The sequence below is a fragment of the Natrix helvetica genome (assembly GCF_964273705.1).
Source record: "Natrix helvetica genome assembly, chromosome: 12".
In the NCBI taxonomy this organism is placed as follows: domain Eukaryota; kingdom Metazoa; phylum Chordata; class Lepidosauria; order Squamata; family Natricidae; genus Natrix; species Natrix helvetica.
The window spans coordinates 14,119,295-14,138,493 of record NC_138556.1 but is presented as its reverse complement, the minus strand read 5'-3'; the positions used below and the strand labels follow the sequence as shown (position 1 = coordinate 14,138,493).

At 42.9% G+C, this 19,199-nt stretch overlaps 1 protein-coding gene across 3 annotated transcripts in view; it reads right to left on the bottom strand.

The window, feature by feature from the left end:
- FBN1 (fibrillin 1) overlaps positions 1-19,199 on the bottom strand; it is a 196,600-nt gene that overhangs the window by 87,650 nt on the left and 89,751 nt on the right. For all 3 annotated transcript variants that reach the window (XM_081964556.1, XM_081964555.1, XM_081964557.1), the window contains exons 14-20: positions 18,411-18,536; positions 13,694-13,816; positions 9,566-9,688; positions 5,928-6,080; positions 2,238-2,291; positions 1,681-1,806; positions 545-670 (exon numbers count right to left, since the gene is read on the bottom strand). In XM_081964556.1, coding sequence (XP_081820682.1) covers positions 545-670; positions 1,681-1,806; positions 2,238-2,291; positions 5,928-6,080; positions 9,566-9,688; positions 13,694-13,816; positions 18,411-18,536 — 831 coding nt within the window. The remainder of the gene's footprint in view (positions 1-544; positions 671-1,680; positions 1,807-2,237; positions 2,292-5,927; positions 6,081-9,565; positions 9,689-13,693; positions 13,817-18,410; positions 18,537-19,199) is intronic.

The window sequence follows — 19,199 nt, the reverse complement described above, 5'->3', positions numbered from 1 at the left end:
ATAACAAATAACCACATGTATATTATTACATAATCAACACCATATTATATTGTTGAATGTTTACATCAATTCGTCTTACCATCAACTCCCAAAAACAATTATTGGCTCTTCTGCTCTCCATACACTATATTTGTACCTTATCCATCACTTTCTTCTCCCTCTCTCCTCCTTCTTCCTACCTCCTTTCTTCCCTCTGTCACCCTTCTCTTCTCTCCTTCCCCTTCCTCTCTCCTTCTCCTCTCTCCCCTTTCCACTCCTCCTTTCTCTTCTCCTCTCTCCCCCCCCCGCCCTCTCTCCTATCCCTCTCTTCTTCCCTTACCTCTCTCCTCTACTTCACACTCTTCCTCTCATTTACTTGGTGTATTTCAGCCTCTGAGCGAGCTCCATTTTATTTTTGATGGTATTTATAATTCCTTTTCAATATACATGTTTAATTTTAACATATATCTTCCTCCTCCTTTTTTTTTAAAGGAAAAGAAAGTACCATCTATAGTAATTGTTTACAGGTAGAACTTTTGAGGATGAAGGGGAGCCTTTTCATTACCTTCACATGTTTGTAGATCAGGTTTGTACACAAATCCTTTGGGGCAGGTACACGTGAAACTTCCGGGGGTGTTCCTGCATTGCCCGTTGTCACAAAGCAGCCTATTCACGGCACATTCATCGATGTCTGTAAAAATAATTAAGATAATTCAGCAACGGCTGCAAAAATAACATGCTTCAATGGCACTAATGTTTTGGGTTTTTTTTTGGTTTCTCCTACGAAGCTGTAAAATGAGTTTCTATTTAAGGAATGTTTTTCCTTATAATATTTTGAAGGTTCCCCTCGCACGTATGTGCTAGTCGTTCCCGACTCTAGGGGGCGGTGCTCATCTCCGTTTCAAAGCGGAAGAGCCAGCGCTGTCCGAAGACGTCTCCGTGGTCATGTGTCCAGCTGAAGGCGCACAGAACACTGTTACCTTCCCACCAAAGGTGGCTCCTATTTTTTCTACTTGCATTTTTACGCGCTTTTGAACTGCTAGGTTGGCAGAAGCTGGGACAAGTAACGGGAGCTCACTCCATTACGCGGCGCTAGGGATTCGAACTGCTGAACTGCTGACTCTTCTGATCGACAAGCTCAGCGTCTTAGCCACTGAGCATCCCATAATAGGAATGTTTTTCCATATCATATTTTGAAGAAGGTTTTGGTTAACGTCAAAGTCAATGGAAATGGAGTAACTATTTGCAGAACCATGAGTTTCTTTTCATCAGATTAGACACAGTGCAAGTATTGCATGCTTCCTGCTTCAAGGCAGGAAAGGTAGTTGGGCTCCATTGCTCACACCATGCAGGAAAAAATAACCTTCCTAAGTAGAATGAACAAATAAGGACCACGCAATCCGATAACAAAGGAAAACGTAGCACAGGGGGATCAGGAAGATGAGAAGAAAATTAGGCTAAGGCTAAGCAGAAATAAAAGCAGCCAATGGGAAAACTCCACCTGTATGTTGAAACTAATACAGAATAGAATAGCAGAATTGGAAGGGACCTTGGAGGTCTTCTAGTCCAACCCCCTGCTTAGGCAGGAAACCCTATACCACTTCAGACAAATAGTTATCCAACCTCTTCTTAAAAACTTAAGAAGATTTTTTTTTAATGAATGAGCTACAATCTGGGAGAGAAATATGGAAAACGTCCTACCTAAGCAGACTTTGCCCGTTGAATCCACCTCATATCCAAAGTTACATATGCATTTATATGTTCCACGCAGATTTTCACAGATTCCATTGGGACATATGTCAGGATCCAATGCACATTCATTGATATCTGCAAAAAAAAAAAAAAAAGTCACAGGTACTATGTGTCATTTTTCTTTTTAACCCATCAGAACGACCAGGACGTAAGTGCGGTGCGGTGGCCTAGAGGTGAAGCTCTTGCCTCACAATCAGGAAGCTGTGAGTTCAATCAATCCTAGGTTGATGCAGATATTCCTCTCTCAGGGCACGCCGAGAATATATCTACTGAACAAAACTCCACATTGGTGACAGGAAGGGCATCTGGCCACTAAAACACTCCGCTAGCTTTATTCAGTTTCCCAGACCCCCACCCACCCCGGCAAGGGATTAGGAGATCCTTAAATGGTGATGAGGAGAACAACCAGGGCATTCGTTTATCTCTCTTTTCTTTAGCACCTTTCCTGCAAATGTCATCCTGTACTCCTTTACACCGATTTTGAATGAAATCAGCTACAAGCTTACCATTTCCTGATGCTGTAATTCCTGGTCCGCTGCTACAAAGACCTTGATATTCCTCTGGAAGAAGAAGCAAGTGAGAAAAAAATAGATAAGAGGTTTAGAATATATCGAAGAAAAATGCAGAGATTTCCGGAGTCTTCTACAAGATGATTTTGGAGTACCTTAGTGTCCAAAATTGTGGAAACCTTTTGGGAAAAGTGCGTTTTTGAGATTTGATGGCTAATAACACCACTTTGGGGTGGGGGGTTTCAAAATAATCATATTCCACTGCTGGAATGGCCTGGGAATCGCCCAGACCTTAACCCAAATGAAAACTTACGGAGGCGACTAAAGAAACGTGTTAGTCAGGAGAGACCCACCAATAAAACCCAGTTAATAGAAGCAATCATTCAATCTTGGTTTCACCTTATAACAGCTGCAGAACTAAAAGACTAAGTTCACTCCATGGGAAGACGTTGTAAGGCCGTAATTCATGCTAAAGGTTACCCAACTAAGGATTAACCGACAGGGTGATAATTTCTGTATATCTCGTCTTTTCTATGGTGATAGTTTTCATATAACTCATTTTACCTTTCTTCTTTATAACTGCTATTCTAATAGCAGATCCTTCATCAAAGTTATTGCATTACATTCCTGGTTAAATTATCTTTCCATTGGCATATAATTTTATGGTACTACTCCAAAAATAAAAGTGGTATTATTAGCTAGTTTTAGAAGATAACACTTTTCCCAAATTTTGGGGACTTTCCACAATTTTAGCCACGACTGTAATTGGACCTCAACAGGACAGGCTACCCAGAATACACAAACACAAAGTTTGCAATCTGAAGATGTTGAAATGCAACCGTTTTGAAGCAGGTTCCTTTCCTCCCTCTTCTGTTTTTAAGACTGGAGGATGCATTTATTTTATTTATATATTAGAAAATTTATATTGCCGCTATTCGCACATGACGACTCAAAGCGGCTTCCGGGGATATAAAAAACATCCTGTATAAAAAATAAAACTAATAAAAAGAAAATAAACAAATAAAATAATATCCTAATATAATACCCCCACCCCTCACCCTGGCGACAACACGTCACACAGGCCATTTAATGGGCTCCATCCCGCTCTGGGATCCCCAGGTTAGCGGTTAGAGAAAAACTGTGCTGGTTTACTCTGCAAACCAGGATTTTTTTCAACCACGATTGAGCAAGCCACTTCCATCTTGCCTTCACTAAGATATCATAGGTGGGTTGAACATCACGCTCAGCTGAAAACATCATTTGAGCATTTAGCATGGTGCACAGGAAGCCAGTGAAATGAACCTGGCTTTTTATGCCACAGAAATTGCCAAAAAAAGATAACAGCGTTAGAATTGCAGACTGCAACACAGATGTACATTAACAATGAAAATAGTCGCTTACATCTCAGCGAATATAAAAGATAAACTGAGACATAGCTAACAAGTGGGGGGGGGGGGGAAACCGACCCAACATATCCAACCAAAAGAAAAAGATATATGAAGACTAGGTTAGCACAGTGGCATTGATGATGTTATATAGTTGGGTCGTGAAACGTCTGCAAGAAAACAGGCTAGCTCAGAGAATACCAAGGATCCCACCGTTCAACCCTTAGCTACAAATATTCTCTTCTACCAAGAATAGAATAGAATAGAATAGAGTAACAGAGTTGGAGTCTCTTTTGAGAGAGGAGCGGTCTAGAAATCCAATAAAGTTAAGTTAAGTTAAGGGACCTTGGAGGCCTTCTAGTCCAACCCTCTGCTTAGGCAGAAACCCTACACCACTAAAACTCATAGGCCGCGGAGACGAGCATCTGACTGCCCACAGGAAAATGTCCCTCTCATGCGCTATCAAAGGGGGAGGGGAGCACAAGAAAACTTATCTTTTTTGCAGCTCTCACCATCCCCCAAAATTAAAAGTTGAAAGCCGTCTTCTATTTTACCCTCCATTCTCAAACAACAGTAAAGGTGCTCAAAACACAGTCCAGAGGAGAGAGAGAGAGAAAATGCTTCCACATGTGGAAATGTTCGGTGAAATTAATTCAAATGCAAAACAGAAGTCTGTGGCGCAGGGCCATTTGCATTTATAAAATGTTTCGGCTCAGTTGCATCGTTTTAAAAAAAGGACAGCTGATAGCAGGAGGGTTTTCCTTGCCCCGATCGCTCTCCAGAACCTTCCTTGCTGTTTGAGCTAACATGGCCGAGGGTAGCAATCTTTCTTTCAAGTTTGCACGTTGATAAAAAGCCAGTTGAATTCACTTCAAGAGAGCCTCTCTGCCTCCTTCTCAGTACTGCCAGTTAAAATAAAGGTTAAACATGTGCAGACTTCTCATGATACCTTTTCTTTTAGGAAAAAAGAAACCCCACACAATACAACCAATTTCTGGATTCAGCGTTCCAAAATATTCTTTCTCTTGAGAGATTGGGCCAAGAAACGTCAGTGGCGTTACAATAACCACCGCCTAAGCAGAGATTACAATTTAGGAGGAGTTTGGGGAAAACGGATTACAGCTACAATGTGCAAACATACATTTGAGAATATTTACAGTATTTGGCAAATTCTATGACCCTAAAAAACTTCTTACAGAATGATGTCATTTTCCATTTCTTCTATCCTCCATTAGGGGCCTGAGAAATGTACAATCCCTGATATTACAGGCACATCAATGTCATTTTATCATCAGCTACTACATTATGAAGATTTTTGCACACCTGTCCTAGAAGAATTTGTCATTATATAATAAATTTTCCCTCCAACATACCTTTTTTGCCCCCCCCCCCAATAAAATCAACACACCACAGGTTTTGGCAGGTACTCTTGAGTAAGCAACTAAGTTTGTTTGACAGTGAGATAGGCAGCATATGAGTTTACTCAATGATAGATAGATAGATAGATAGATAGATAGATAGATAGATAGATAGATAGATAGATAGATAGTAGATAGATAGTAGATAGATAGATAGACAGACGGATGATAGATGATAGACGGTACATGATAGATGATAGATAGATCATAGATCTATCTGGTAGATAATAGATTATAATTCTATCATCACTCAATGATTATAGATGGTTGGTAGATAGATAGATAGATAGATAGATAGATAGATAGATAGATAGATAGATAGATAGATAGATAGATAGATAGATAGATAGATAGATGATAGATAAGATAGATGTTAGATAGATAGATAGATAGATAGATAGATAGATAGATAGATAGATAAATAGATAGATGATAGATAAGATAGATGTTAGATAGATAGATAGATAGATAGATAGATAGATAGATAGATAGATAGATAGATAGACAGACAGACAGACAGACAGACAGACAGACAGACAGACAGACAGACAGACAGACAGACAGACAGATGAAACATTTTAGAAAAGGCTACTTAAAGAAATGGCAAAATTGTAGGTAGATTTAAAAAGTAGACAAAATTCAGGATGAGAACATGCAGAAACAATAATCATACAGTCTGCCACTGAACAAAATAAGTTTTTAAAAAATTGCAGAGTAGCATTTGTTAGATATTTTGACAACCCCGTGGTCCGAAAAGTTTGAATCCAATCATTGTTAGCACCTCAGTCTGGTGTTAACCAAACCTTCTATTCTGGCATTCTGAACATCTTTACCAATGACAAAGAAGGGACTGAAGTCTCAGGGCAGCTAAATCACACGGTTACCTGAGTTTTGCCCAGGACAGGGTTGGCAAGGCTCTCCAAAGGCATAATCGGTGCTCGCACAGCAGCATTCGGATTTGGTGACGGCACCAGATAAGGGTTTAACGCACTGGCCTCTTCTGTATTCCCCATAGCATGTGCTTCGCATGTGCGTATCTGAACAAGAGAGATTTAAAAACAAAAATAAGCTGTCAAATACGTTCAATCGGAAAGCTGTACAGATAATTCTGGTTTTTGTGGGCAATTTGCCATGCTTAGTGACCATTTGAGGTTACAACCACTGGTGGTGTTTTTCCAGGTGGCACCTATTCGGGAGAACTGGTTGTTAACTTTCTAAGCAGCTTGGAGCAGGGGTGAAACGCTAGCAGTTTGCACTGGTTTGTGTGCAAACCAGTAGGGACGATTGTCGTTGGTTCTGCAAGCTGGTAGTAAAAAAAAAAAAAAAAGCTTCTGAGGATCGCGCAGCTCACAGCTGATCCGCAGGATCATTGGAAGCTCTTCCACCCCACCCCTGCCCGCTTTTTAAAGCATTTTTTTCCTGCCATTTCGGGTGAATAGGCAGGAAAAAATGCTTTGAAAAGCAAAAAAAAGAGGGCTTCCGAATATCATGTGGATCAGCTGTGAGCCGCACAATCCTCGGAAGCTTTTTTTTCATCTTTTTAAAGCATTTTTTTACTTTCCTTTCCTGAGAGCATCTGCACCAAATTCCTTGTGTGTCCAATCACACTTGGCCAATAAAGAATTCTATTCTATTCTATCCTATTCTATTGTCTTCTATTCTATTGGCTGCTAGTCTATTCTTTCTATTCTATTCTCTTGTCTTCTCTTGTCTTCTATTTATTCTATTCTATTATCTTGTCTTCTATTCTATCCTATCCTATCCTATTCTCTTGTCTTCTATTCTATTCTATTCTCTTGTCTTCTATTCTATTCTCTTGTCTTCTATTCTATTCTATTTATTTTATTCTATTTTCTTGTCTTCTATTCTATTCTATTCATTCTATTCTATTCTCTTATCTTCTTTTCTCTTCTATTTATTCTATTATAGTATCTTGTCTTCTATTCTATTATATTGACTTTTCTTGTCTTCACTTCTCTTCTATTCTCTTGTCTTCTATTCTATTCTGCCCAAGTCTAGCTGTGTTTTCTCATGGAAGCTCAACAGAACTGATTTCGGTGACTGTGTGCAGAGAAGCTGCAGCAGGTGGCAGCATTTAACTAACCGAGACTAATTCCAGAACCTAAAAGAAGGCCAGTTCTGGAAGCTGCCTGGATGGAGAACTACCTGGAAACCTCCAGACTGCGGTCTAGACGAGGAAGTCATCTGCAGAGAAGGCCTTCCCACACTCTTTCTTCTGCCAGGAGAACTACAGATGGCCCTCAACTTACAAGCACAACCGAGTCCAGAATTTCCATTGCTAAAGTAAGGCAGTTGTTAAAGAGAATTTTACAGCCTTTTTTTTTTGCTGCAGTTGTTAAGCAAGTCGCTGCTGTTGTTAAGAGAATCACTCAGTCGTTAAGCGAATCTGGCTCCCCCCCCCATTGACTTGGCTCATCGGGAGCCGGCTAGAAAGGTTACAAATGGTGAGCACAGGACCCAGGAAAAATGCAACAGTCATAAGTACATGCCAGTTGCCAAGTGTCCAAATTTTGATCACGTCAGTATGGGGATATACTGGTGTAAGTGTGAAAACTGAACGTAAATCATAAGTCGCTATATTTCAGCGCTTTTGTAACTTTCAACGGTGACTAAACAAATGGTTGTACCTTGAGGGCTGTCTGAAGGCAGATGCCATCACATAATGCTGAGCTCAAGTCAAGGAAATCTTTGAACACACAACAATCTTGTCCTACTTTCAGGAACACCCAAGAGTCATCGCCACATTTTAGCCTTCCAAATTACCAGATTCCAGGGGGATTTTATTTTATTTTAATCTAAGGCTCCTACCCAAAGGATTAATCCACGGTTTACGAATGCTCTCCTCTTTTACAGTTAGCTACTCCATTCCCATGGGTGGAAACTATCCCTTTCTGCCAAGTCAGGGATATTTTTATTTTATTTTTCTCCATAGGTCATTGGTGTCTCCAATAGGATTAATCCAAACTGGGGAATATGGGCGGTAACTAATTTTGGATTATCCAGCTAGAGAAGTAGGGACAAACTGTCAGAAGGCGTTTATCTCTTCTTCAGCTATTTCAACCTGACTAGAGTTATAACCATTGGCACTCTGCTTGCTCAAACAATTCTGCTCCGTTATTTTGCCAACCTGTCAAAGGCTAAACATACAAATAGAGATTTAATCAGGTTGCCATTTGCTAAGGTATGTTAATTTGACGGAAAGTCACTCCATGTACCAGAACTGAGGTCAGGCCTGCCATCTTGCATTTATTTTAAAAGCAGGAATTTGGAACAAATTCCTAATTCATAGATAACTCTTGGAGTGAACCAGGATAATGGAGTGACTCCATTTTAAGGCAGATTCAAATCATTCTGGCTCCCCGCCTCCTTAATATTCCGCGTTGCCTTTCTGCGTGCTTGAGATCTGAATCACAGTTTGCAAGAAGCTGAAGCAGAGGTCAGCACAATCTGTGCAGAGTTGGGGCTTATCAGAAGCACTTTATTAATGGTTTCCTACATGCTCTTAGATTTTTTTTTTTAAAGGATCGTTCTGGGGTTGTTGTTTTTTTTCCCCCTCTCTGTGTTGAAAACAGCAACGGCGCATTCCTGCTTCACACCAAATTAGGAAGAGCCAGAGAGAACATTTTAATTGCTGAAATCCGACTAATTGAACATTGTTTTGTTTCCTTCCTAGCCCTTGCAAAAACGAGGTTGCAAGGAGGAAGCTGGTATTAAAAGACACATCAATTGCACAGCGAATGGGACTCATCAGCCCTATTAATCAATTGGTACTCTATGCTCAGAAACATTCGGGGGGGGGGGAGCTGCTACGGATTCACCCTGGTTCAGAAGAACCAATGGTGGGTTCCAGGTGGTATGAGCTGGTACAAGTATACCAGTAGTAGCCGAGAGCAGCAGACACCATACTGGTACGGTGGCTCGTTTGGCCCATCTGCCCACCCACCCGCATTCTATGGCGCCGCCTGCGTGAGCAGCTGGGTGTCGCAGGGCGGTGGCGTGTGCACCGGTCCCCGTGCGCAGCATACCAGTTGCAATGGGATCTGGGACCCACCATTGGGGACAACCCGTAGCTAACCAGTTATGCCTGGTTCGGAGAACCTCCAAATCCCACCCCTGGCTGGGCCTGCCCTCCACGCCCCACCCCTGCCTCCCCACCCTGCCCGGCCCAGGAGTCTCCATGCGGCCCATTTTGGATGGCTTACGGCTGCAGCGATTGGGCTTATTTTGCGGGGAGGGTTTATTTTAGTGCATGCTCTCAAACGTCCGATGGGGCTAATTATCCAGGGAGGTCTTATTTTCGGGGTAGACGAAACATCCACATCCAGAATTACTGAGAAGGGCGGCATATAAATCCAATAAACAAACTAACTAACTAACTTGACTGAGAATTCAGCAATCTTCTCAAGTCCTAACACATTTGGAAGGCACCAAACATTGTTCTAGAGCTTTTCTCTAGAGCGAAGCCCCTGAACCGTAACCGTCAGCTGCGACGTTGTCTTACCGACACACACACGTCCATCTAGCCCAACCGCGAGGCCAGGAAAGCATTCGCATTTGAAAGAACCGTCGGTGTTGACGCAGCGTCCGTTCATGCATATTCCTGGCGTCTCGCATTCATCAATATCTGTCCAAAGAAAAAGAGAGAGTTTTGTTGAAGATTAAAGTTGGGTTCCCCACTTGGGATGATGATGATGCAAGGAGCTGACTCATGGCGTGCAGCAATAAATAGCTCATAGCCTGTTGGGCTGAGGGACATGGTGGCTGAGGGGCCAAGACCCTGAGCTTGTCGCTCAGAGAGGTCAGCAGTTTGGCGGTTCGAATCCCTAGAGCCACATAACGGAGTGAGCTCCCGTGACTTGTCCCAGCTTCTGCCAACCTAGCAGTTCGAACGTACGTGAAAAATGCAAGTAGAAAAATAGGAACCACCTTTGGTGGGAAGGTAACAGCGTTCCATGCGCCTTACGTCTTTGGACAGCGCTGGTTCTTCGGCTTTGAAATAGAGATGAACACCGCCCCCTAGAGTCAGGAATGACTAGCACATATGTGCGAGGGGAACCTTTACCTTTTTAGTCTGTTGGGTGGATAGCTTCAGCAGCACCTTCGTCCAACTGACTCTATCTGATAAGATCCCATAGATGGGAACCCCTCCAGATCTAGAAAGGGGCTCTCGAAGAAGGCCTGCTCAACCCCTTGTAGCATTTTCTTTGAGGACTGGATGTCTACCACAACTGATGGATTTCAGACAGGCCACAAAACCTGGTTTATTCAGGAGAGCTTTAACCTTGAGGTGAGAAGGTTATGAGCTACTCCCTCCTGTAACGTGGACATTTAATGGATGTCCTGTTCTTTCTCTGGCACTGCATGTTGTACGTGTTGCTATTTATGCTTTAGGCTTCGCACTTTTAACTTTATTTATGTAAACATGGTCTGAAAGCCACTCAGTCAGTTTGGATTGGAGAGGCATATAAGCCCTGTAGGTAAATACATAAATGTCCTTCTCCTTGGCAGTTCCTTGATTACAGAAGTGTTGAAATTACCCATAACTAGCAAGGGGGGGGGGGAAGTACCAAGTACAAGGAACTACCAAGGGGATAACCACACTACCACCAATACTGTCTGGACAAGCTATTGTACACAGATAGGCTGCAAACCCCACACTCAAGTACACTGATGATGTTACCTAGTTGGGTAATGAAACATCTCCAAGCAAATAACCAAACTCAGAGTGCACCACAGATTCCACAATTCACTCTGAACTAAAGATATTCTCTTTGATTGCAAAGTCAATTATCTTCCAAAAGCATCAGCTGTCTCTGTCTCTCTTTCTCTCTGTCCGTGTCTCTCTCTCTGTCTCTCTTCTCTTTTTCTCTCTCTGCCTGTTTGTCTCTGTGTGTATGTGTCTCTGTGTGTGTGTGTGTCTGTCTGTCTCTCTCTCTCTCTGTTTCTCTCTCTTGCTCTCTCTTTCTATCTCTGTCTGTCTGTCTGTCTGTGTGTCTGTCTCTCTGTCTGACTGTCCCTCCTTCCCTCCCTCCCTCTCTCCCTCTCGTTCTCTCTGTGCATGGATTTATTTTTGCTCTCCCATAAAGTACCACAATCCTTCCTCGTCTTCCAATTTTCAGGCTCCGCACATACCAGAGAATTGATCACAACTGTGTTCCCGAATTTGTTTGTTGCTTGGTTTGACACAAACACGCACTCACACACTCCTGCCCAGCAGGAAATAAATGCCTTTCTTTTCCTGATATGGTGATTGTGCATTTAACCCACCCGCCCTCCCTCTTCCCTCTCTTTCAAAACACTGAGAATTAGAGAAATGTTTTAAAAGTACCGAGTGGGTAGATGCGTAACCTTTAACAATATAATCAAATCCTAACATCTCCCTTCAGTATACACAACATTTGGCAGGGGTAGCCTTTTCTTTCTTTTGCCCACCCCCAGCCCCCCAACCTTAAAAGGGCAAATGGAGAGCCAAACACCTCTGTGTTTCATTTAGCTTGTGTTGTTTGGCACATAATTCAGTCTTGCTAGTTCAAAACACCAACTGCTTATATCTTTGGCGCATTCGCTTCTAATCTCCAAGCCAAAAAGGCGAACAAATTGTTAAACTTTTCCTCGGTTTCCAGCACTGTCCTTAAGCAAAAGGTTATGTTTCTACCTCTTTGCAATAAGAGACAAAATTCTCCTATGGTCTAGCATGGGGATTAAATGCAGGAGTCTGTGCCTTGAATCCAACAGTTTAGTGGGTTTGCAAGATAGCCCTGGATTGCATATCTATGGAGATTCTCAGTCATCCAGGTAATGGTTGTCCCCGAGGTGCTTTTTCAAAAGGCAACTGGGCTTTGTTTTTCCTTGAAGACCTTTCGCTCCTCATCTGAGAGAAGCTTCTTCAATTCGCTTGTAGAACCGAAGAAGCTTCTTGGATGAGAAGGGAAACAACTTCAGGGAAAAACAAAGTTCAGTTGCCTTTTGAAAAAGCACCTTGGGGACAGCCCTGGGTTATCTTACGAATTATTCTAGTGATACTCTGAAGCAGAGCTTATCGCATGAATATTCACTTATTTTACAGCAGAGAATATTTTAAAGACCAAAGGGAGACGATATACTTTTGGCAAATAATGCAGTGAATGCAACACTTATACAAAAGGGGTGAGGCCATCGTTTATTTGGATGCTAGATTTATGTATCCTGTCCTTCTTTAATTCAAGGCAGTGAGCACAGTGCTCTTTCCTCCTATTTTCCACACAACAATAACCGCTATGAGATAGGTTTGTTGAAAGAGTGTGTCAGGGTAAGGATTTAAGAGCTGACCAGCTGCTACGATGACGTAATGCTGGGAATGAGTCAGCAAGATTTTGGGGCTGATATCACTTTAAGAGCCTGTAATAAGAAGAGGCCCTGTTGGAGAGTATATCTCTCTCTCTCCGTGTGTGCGTCCGTGCTGTAATTGCTGATTGCTGTTTGTTTGAGGTCTAACTACAGTATGTGTATGTATATATTCTTTGTAAATAAAATACAGATTCTGTTTAGTGTATTTGCTCTTGGGTTGTCTCACAGAGTCACACTGTATGCATTTTGACAGAGAGTGACTGGTTCAAAGTCACCCAGCCAACTTTCATGTCTAAAAGAAGATTAGAACTCACAGTCTTCCAGTTTCTAATCTATCTGCAAACTGGCTCTCACACCTTGCACATAAGCAAGATCAAAATTTTATGCATTTCTTTTTCCTGGGTCTTGGAAGATGAGTTGGACACAAAAGAAATAAACTCAAAACACTCAACCATTTTCCTTCCATCACAGGACACTACCCTCAAATGAACAATGTGTTGTTGTTTTGTTGTATCCTTGGAAGATCATAACACCCCATTTTGTGGTCAAAATGCATATTGCCAAGGAGCTTCTCAAATCCAGAACATTTGAAAAGATCTTCATTCAAACAGCCAAGTTTTCTTCCGAGTTGGAACGCAATAATTGTATTAACACAATACCAAATTTGATGCAGAGTGTTTGGGATCATAGATTGCTCCTGCATGCTTCATATTAAGTATATCACCCATTGATGATGATGTTTGTCCATCGTGTTCAAAGACAACCTTGACATCTAGAGAGTTGTGGGCTGCCCACGATGGTAAGGTCAATATGGGCATGAAATGTTGTGCCACTTGTCGGGCAGACATGGGTGGGCGCCATTGTTGCAGCGTTTGCTGCTCTGGCTTTGCGGAGCGCTCGCTTCTCTTGTGCCACAGTTGTCCGTCTGTCCTCAGATGTCTGGCAGCCTTGGTGGATCAGCATGAGCCATGTCGATCAGTCTTGTGCCAGGGTTTCCCAGGAGGGGGTGTCAACATCCAGGGACTTGAAGGAGGCTTTCAACGTGTCTTCGTATCACCTCCTTTGCCCCCACCCCCCCGTGCGATTCAATCAGCAGGGTGTGAATTGATGCTCTGGAGAGGACCTCTGTGTCTGTCACCTCGTCCTGCCACCGGACCCTCAGAAGTCCACGGAGGCAGGTCATGTGGAAGTGATTGAATTGCCTAGTGTGCCTCCTGTATACATCCAAGCCTCACTGGCATGATGCTAAGGTAGTTAGCATCGGTAGCATCACCCATTGCAATGTCTGCAGATAAGCACTTACCTCTGCAGTAACGTCCATCTGGGGCTAACTGGAAGCCAGGTTTGCAAATACACTTAAAACTCCCATCTTCGTTGATACACATCCCATTAAGGCACATGTTCCGTATGCTGCATTCATCCATATCTAAAAAGAAACCAAACGCACAGTCAAACCCAAATTCAGCATCCTTAAAGAGCATGAGATTATCCCAGGGAACTGCAGCTGTTTTCTTATGTTATAAGTAAAGTAAGGCTCTCGGCATTGTGGACCACACATCATTCTCTTTGCAGCTACTAGAAATCACACCGCAGTTAAGATCTGGAGGAACACGAGTTCCTTCCCTGAGTTTAAAAAACAACAACAACCACCCGTGGGAATGTGAAAATAAATCTGGTAAACGAAACCAAAGGCTGGTATTTTGTCCCAGCTGTGACCAACCAGATGCCCACCCAAGCAGGACACAAATGCAGCAGGACATCTCATTCATGGCCTTAGACAAATGGCATTAGCAGATGGCCTTTGATCCTGGAGGTCCAATTATAAACTAACCATAACAGGGGAACACTGGGGAAGATATACAGAAGGTCTTGGGGCTGTCTGAACTTGGTAGTGTTCTTGCGGATGTTTCATTATCCAGACTAGGTAACATCATCAGTGTCGGTCACTAACACTGATTATAATTGCCTATTTTGGGGATCTTCTTCTGTGCAGAAGGAAGCAAAATGTACGAAATGGTTAGTGTCTACAATTCTCTGAGTAACCTGAAACATTGTTTGCTCTTTTGAGCTTGGCTGTTTTCTTGCACCCAACTAGGTAACATCATCAGTGCTGTGATGATGCTACCTAGTTGGGTCATGAAACATCTGCAAGAAAACAGCCAAGCTCAGAGAACTTTGTCAGAATATTCATGAACCAGCAGAGACATGGTAACAAGGCCAGCCAATGAATAGGCATGGTAACAAGGCCAGCCAATGAATAGGCATGGTAACAAGGTCAGCCAATGGGGCTTGTTTGGGAAACAGAAATGTAGACAAAGGTCTGGGCATGGCTTAGCCCTGTGCTCAGCTCTAAAATGAAACTAATCTAGTATTCTGCTCTGAACTCTGAACTGAAACTCATGCCTGCTCCCCTCTGCTTTGTGCTTGCTTATAACTGCTACCACGTTGGAAGAATCTGCTGTTGGTATTGTACATTTATTCATGTGTTATTATGCATATAAAGAAGTTAATGAACCCTGCTGAATCAGTTATCTGTGGGTGATTACTGGGTGTGATTTCTACTGCAAACTCTTGACATACTTCAAGGACTCCAACGTTCAAGTGTTGGTCTAATTGGGTAATGAAACATCTGCAAGAAAACCACCATGCTCAGAGAGCATCAAAGACCTCACAGTTCAACTCCCGAGCCAATATTCTCCTCGATACAGAAATCCCAAGGTGAAGCAAATAGTGGTCACATCTGCAGCCATATTTAATAATGTACCCTTTTTTTTTTCCAATTCAGACAAAATTCTGAATTTGAGGTTATAGACAAGTGCAGACCATTACTTCCGAAGCTGATGCAATTCAGATGCCTCAGAGACTTTTTGGCAGCATTGAAAAAAATGGCACGACAAAAAATGTTCTCAGATCACACTTTGTACCGCAGTGGTTTTATCGCTGTTAAATCATGGGATTTAGTGAGGTGAAGAGAGGGAGAAATGAATGAATGAATGAAATAATTTGACAGATTTCCAGATAAAGAATATTTAGGCCAATACCCAAAAGCAGCTCAAACTTTTAGCCGTTCCCTCCAAACTAGAATTAAGACCTCCCACCCAAGCAGGAGACCCCACACCATTTCTGACAGATGGCAGTCCAGTCTCTTCTGGAAAGCCTCCAGTGATGAAGCTCCCATAACTTCTGAAGGCAACTTCTTGGTTGATTGCTCTCACTGTCAAAAAATTTCTCCTTATTTTCAGGTAGAATCTCTCCTTTTTCAGTTTCCATCCATTATTCCTTGTCTGGCCTTGGAAAATAGCTTGACCCCCCCTCCCATCCTCTCTGTAGCAGACTGTCAAATATTGGAAGGCTGCTCTCATGTCTCCCCTGGTCCTTCTCTTCACTAGACTAGCCAGGCCCAGTTCCTGCAACCATTCTTCGTATGGTTTAGCCTCTAGTCCCCTAATTCTCTTTGGTTGCTCTTCTCTGCACTCTTTCTAGATTCTCAACATCTTTTTTATAGTGTGGTGACCAAAACTGGATGTGGTATTCTACTCTGTTTTCCCAAAAATAAGACCTCCCTGGATAATAAGCCCAATCAGGCTTTGAGCCCATGTGCTAAAATAAGCCCTCCCTGAAAATATTGCAACACAGCAGCAGCCATGAGGCACCTCAAAAATAATAAGACCTCCCCAAAAATAAAGCTTATTTTGGGGGGGTCAAAAGAAAATAAGACCTTGTCTTGTTTTGGGGGGAAACACAGTAGGTGTGGTCTTACTAAGGCTTTATAGACTAGTATTAGTACCTCCCATGACCTTGTGTGTATCCCTCACTTAATGCAATTTAGGATTGCATCAGCTTTTTAGGCTGCCGCCGGATTAAAGATCAGCAAAGTAGCAACTCACGTCTATCCCTGAAGGACAGTGACCTTAAAACAATATTCAAAATTGAGAAATTCTCCTTAATATTGAAATGACTCCTCTATCTATGGCATGTTTACCTTCTTCTGACATTCTAAATCAGGCAGAAGTAATTTATGGCTTTTAAAAATGTGTCTCTATCCCAAACAAGAATGTTGGCCCCGAGTCTCAGAGCTGAATCACTGAGATAATATTCTGCCCAAAAATGCAGCTTGTGACCAGCGCTTGAATTTCTGTTAAATGTGAGCAGATGGCCGACCCTCTCTGTATATAGGAGAATGTAATAAACGCTCTTTGCTTTTTATTTTAAAGGAGAGAAGCTAGCAAGGGTTTCTCAGGCCCTGTGATGCAATTCTGTGTAACAGTGAGAGAAAATCAAGATTTATTTATTATTTTTTTCCAATGGCCGATATCTCACAGGAGTAGCCAATCCCATGAGATTTCAACCGTCCCGTCCAAATTCAATGCAAAGATTTGGTGGAACTGGTGAGATTTTTGGTGAACGGATTGTTTCAACACACCAAAATTGTGTTTACATTTCTTAGAAGGACAAAGGATATGTTGCAAGAGTTCTTTGCTAATGAGTTCAGGATGCTTCGAATGATCTAAAGAGCATTCCCAGGAGTATCTATTTCCATCATAAAAGCTGTTTATGAGATTTCTTGTTTCGTTCAGATCTCATGTAGTTTAGTATTCATTGATCCCCAGATCCAACCACACAGAATAACAGAGTTGGAAGGGACTTGGAGGTCTTCTAGTCCAACTCCCTGCTCAAGCAGGAGATCCTAGACCAGTGATGGCAAACCTTTTGGGCACCAAGTGCCAAAAAGGAAGTGTACACACTCGTCTGGGGCGCAATCGGGAAGAGGGATTGCCCAAGGGGCATACGCGTCCCAAAAAATCTACTTCCAGTTTTGTGCGCCAGCCAGTAAGTCTTCTGGTTACTGACACGCATGCGCACACGCAGATCAGCTGGCCTGCGCACATGCTCAAAGACCAGCTCTTCCAGTTGCCACATGCACAAAGGCCAGCTGATCATCACACACGCATGCACACCAGAAACCTGGAAGAGGAATGGCTGATGCCCCGCGTGTCAGGTGACATGATTCCATGTGCCACTTTGGGCACGCGTACCATAGGTTCAACATCACGGCCCTATAACATTCTAGATCTATGGCTGTCCAACCTCTCCTAAAAACCTTTGGTGATGGAACATTCACAACTTCTGGAGGCAAGTTGTTCCACTAATTGTTCTCACTGTCAGGAAATTTCTCCTTAGTTCTAGGTTGCTTCTCTCCTTGGTTAGTTGCCATCACACCAGACAAAATTATTTATTTGACATTCTAGGGAGAATTGTTCAAATTATGAGTATGTAAAATTATGAGAATTATGGGGGAATAATTAACCCATGGAACAGCTTGCCTCCAGAAGTTGTGGGTGCTTCATCATTGGAGGTTTTTAAGAAAAGACTGCACATCCACTTGTGTGAAATGGTATAGGGTCTCTTGCTTCAGCAGGGGTTGGACTAGAACAGGGGTGTCAAGCTCAACACCCGCAGGCCACATCTGCTCCACTACGTGGTCATATCCAGCCTGAGGGGGCCGTCCTGGAGAACATAAGGGGTCTACCTGAGTCACTTAGGCCCAGTCTACCCAATGCGAAGAGGAAACATGCCAGCAGTTTGGGGACTGACGTCAAGCTGGCCATGCCCATCCAGCTGGCCATGCTCATCCAGTTGGCCACATCTACTGAGTGACATCAAGTTTTAGACACGCCCATCCAGTTGGCCATGCCCGCCCAGACCCTGAGGCCAACCACAGTCATGACGCGGCCTTCAAGGAAATTGAGTTTGACACCCCTGGACTAGAAGACCTCCAAGGTGCCTCCTAGCTCTATTCTGATTGTGATTGTGTTTAAAGGCCACGTGGATCTCAGCCGATGAGTTGGCAAATTTAACGTCAATTTAGACTGCTGTAACTCAAAGCCATGGGGGATTTTACTAGTCAACACCCAAAGCAGAGAACAAACACAATCACAATCAGAATAGAGCTACTTCCCATGCAGGCAGTTACAAGAGGTGAAGAAGAAGGGAGTCAGGATGGATTTGGCAGTCCTGACCTTCACAGTTCCTTCCATCAGCTGACACATGAAAGCCGGCGTTGCAAACACAGTGAAAGCTGCCGTCGGTGTTAATGCATCGTCCATTGTTACATATCCGGCCGTTCTGCAAACATTCGTCGATATCTAAAACAAAAGCCAAGAGAGACATAAATAGGGGTACATGAGTTATCACAAAACATGGAGGACTCCACTCCTTGAAATCACAAAACGCCATCCCGACCAAGCTGAGCACTTCAATTGTGTTGACTTACATATAAGGGATGTAAACATATCTCTTTAACCTTTGGCATTTAAACTCTGGCATTTGAAGCACGCAAGTCTTAAAGCTGTCAAGTTACAAGACCCTTGCACCCCTAACCCTTTAGAGAAAAAAACCCCCAGGGGTGTTCAAACTTGACAGCTTTAAGACTCGTGGACTTCAACTCCCAGGATTCCTCCTCTCGCTCTTCATCTTGATGATGTGCAGATGGGCGGGGGGAGGGAGCTAGAACCGGTTCTAAATGGCACTGTAGATTTGTGGAACCTCTTCTATAGAAGAGGTTAGAACTGCCAGGAACCCACTCCTGCCTCTATCCCTAGAGTTCCAGTACAGGTAATCCTCGACCTACGACCCCAATCGAGCCCAAAATTTTCAGTTGATAAGTTAAGTGAGCTTGGTCCCCATCTTACGATCTTTCTTGCCACCGTTATTCAGCGAATCCCTGCAGCTGAGAAGTTCGTAACCCGGTTGTTAAGTGAAGCTGGCTTTCCTTGCCACCAGAAGGTCACAAAAAGGGATCACGTGAA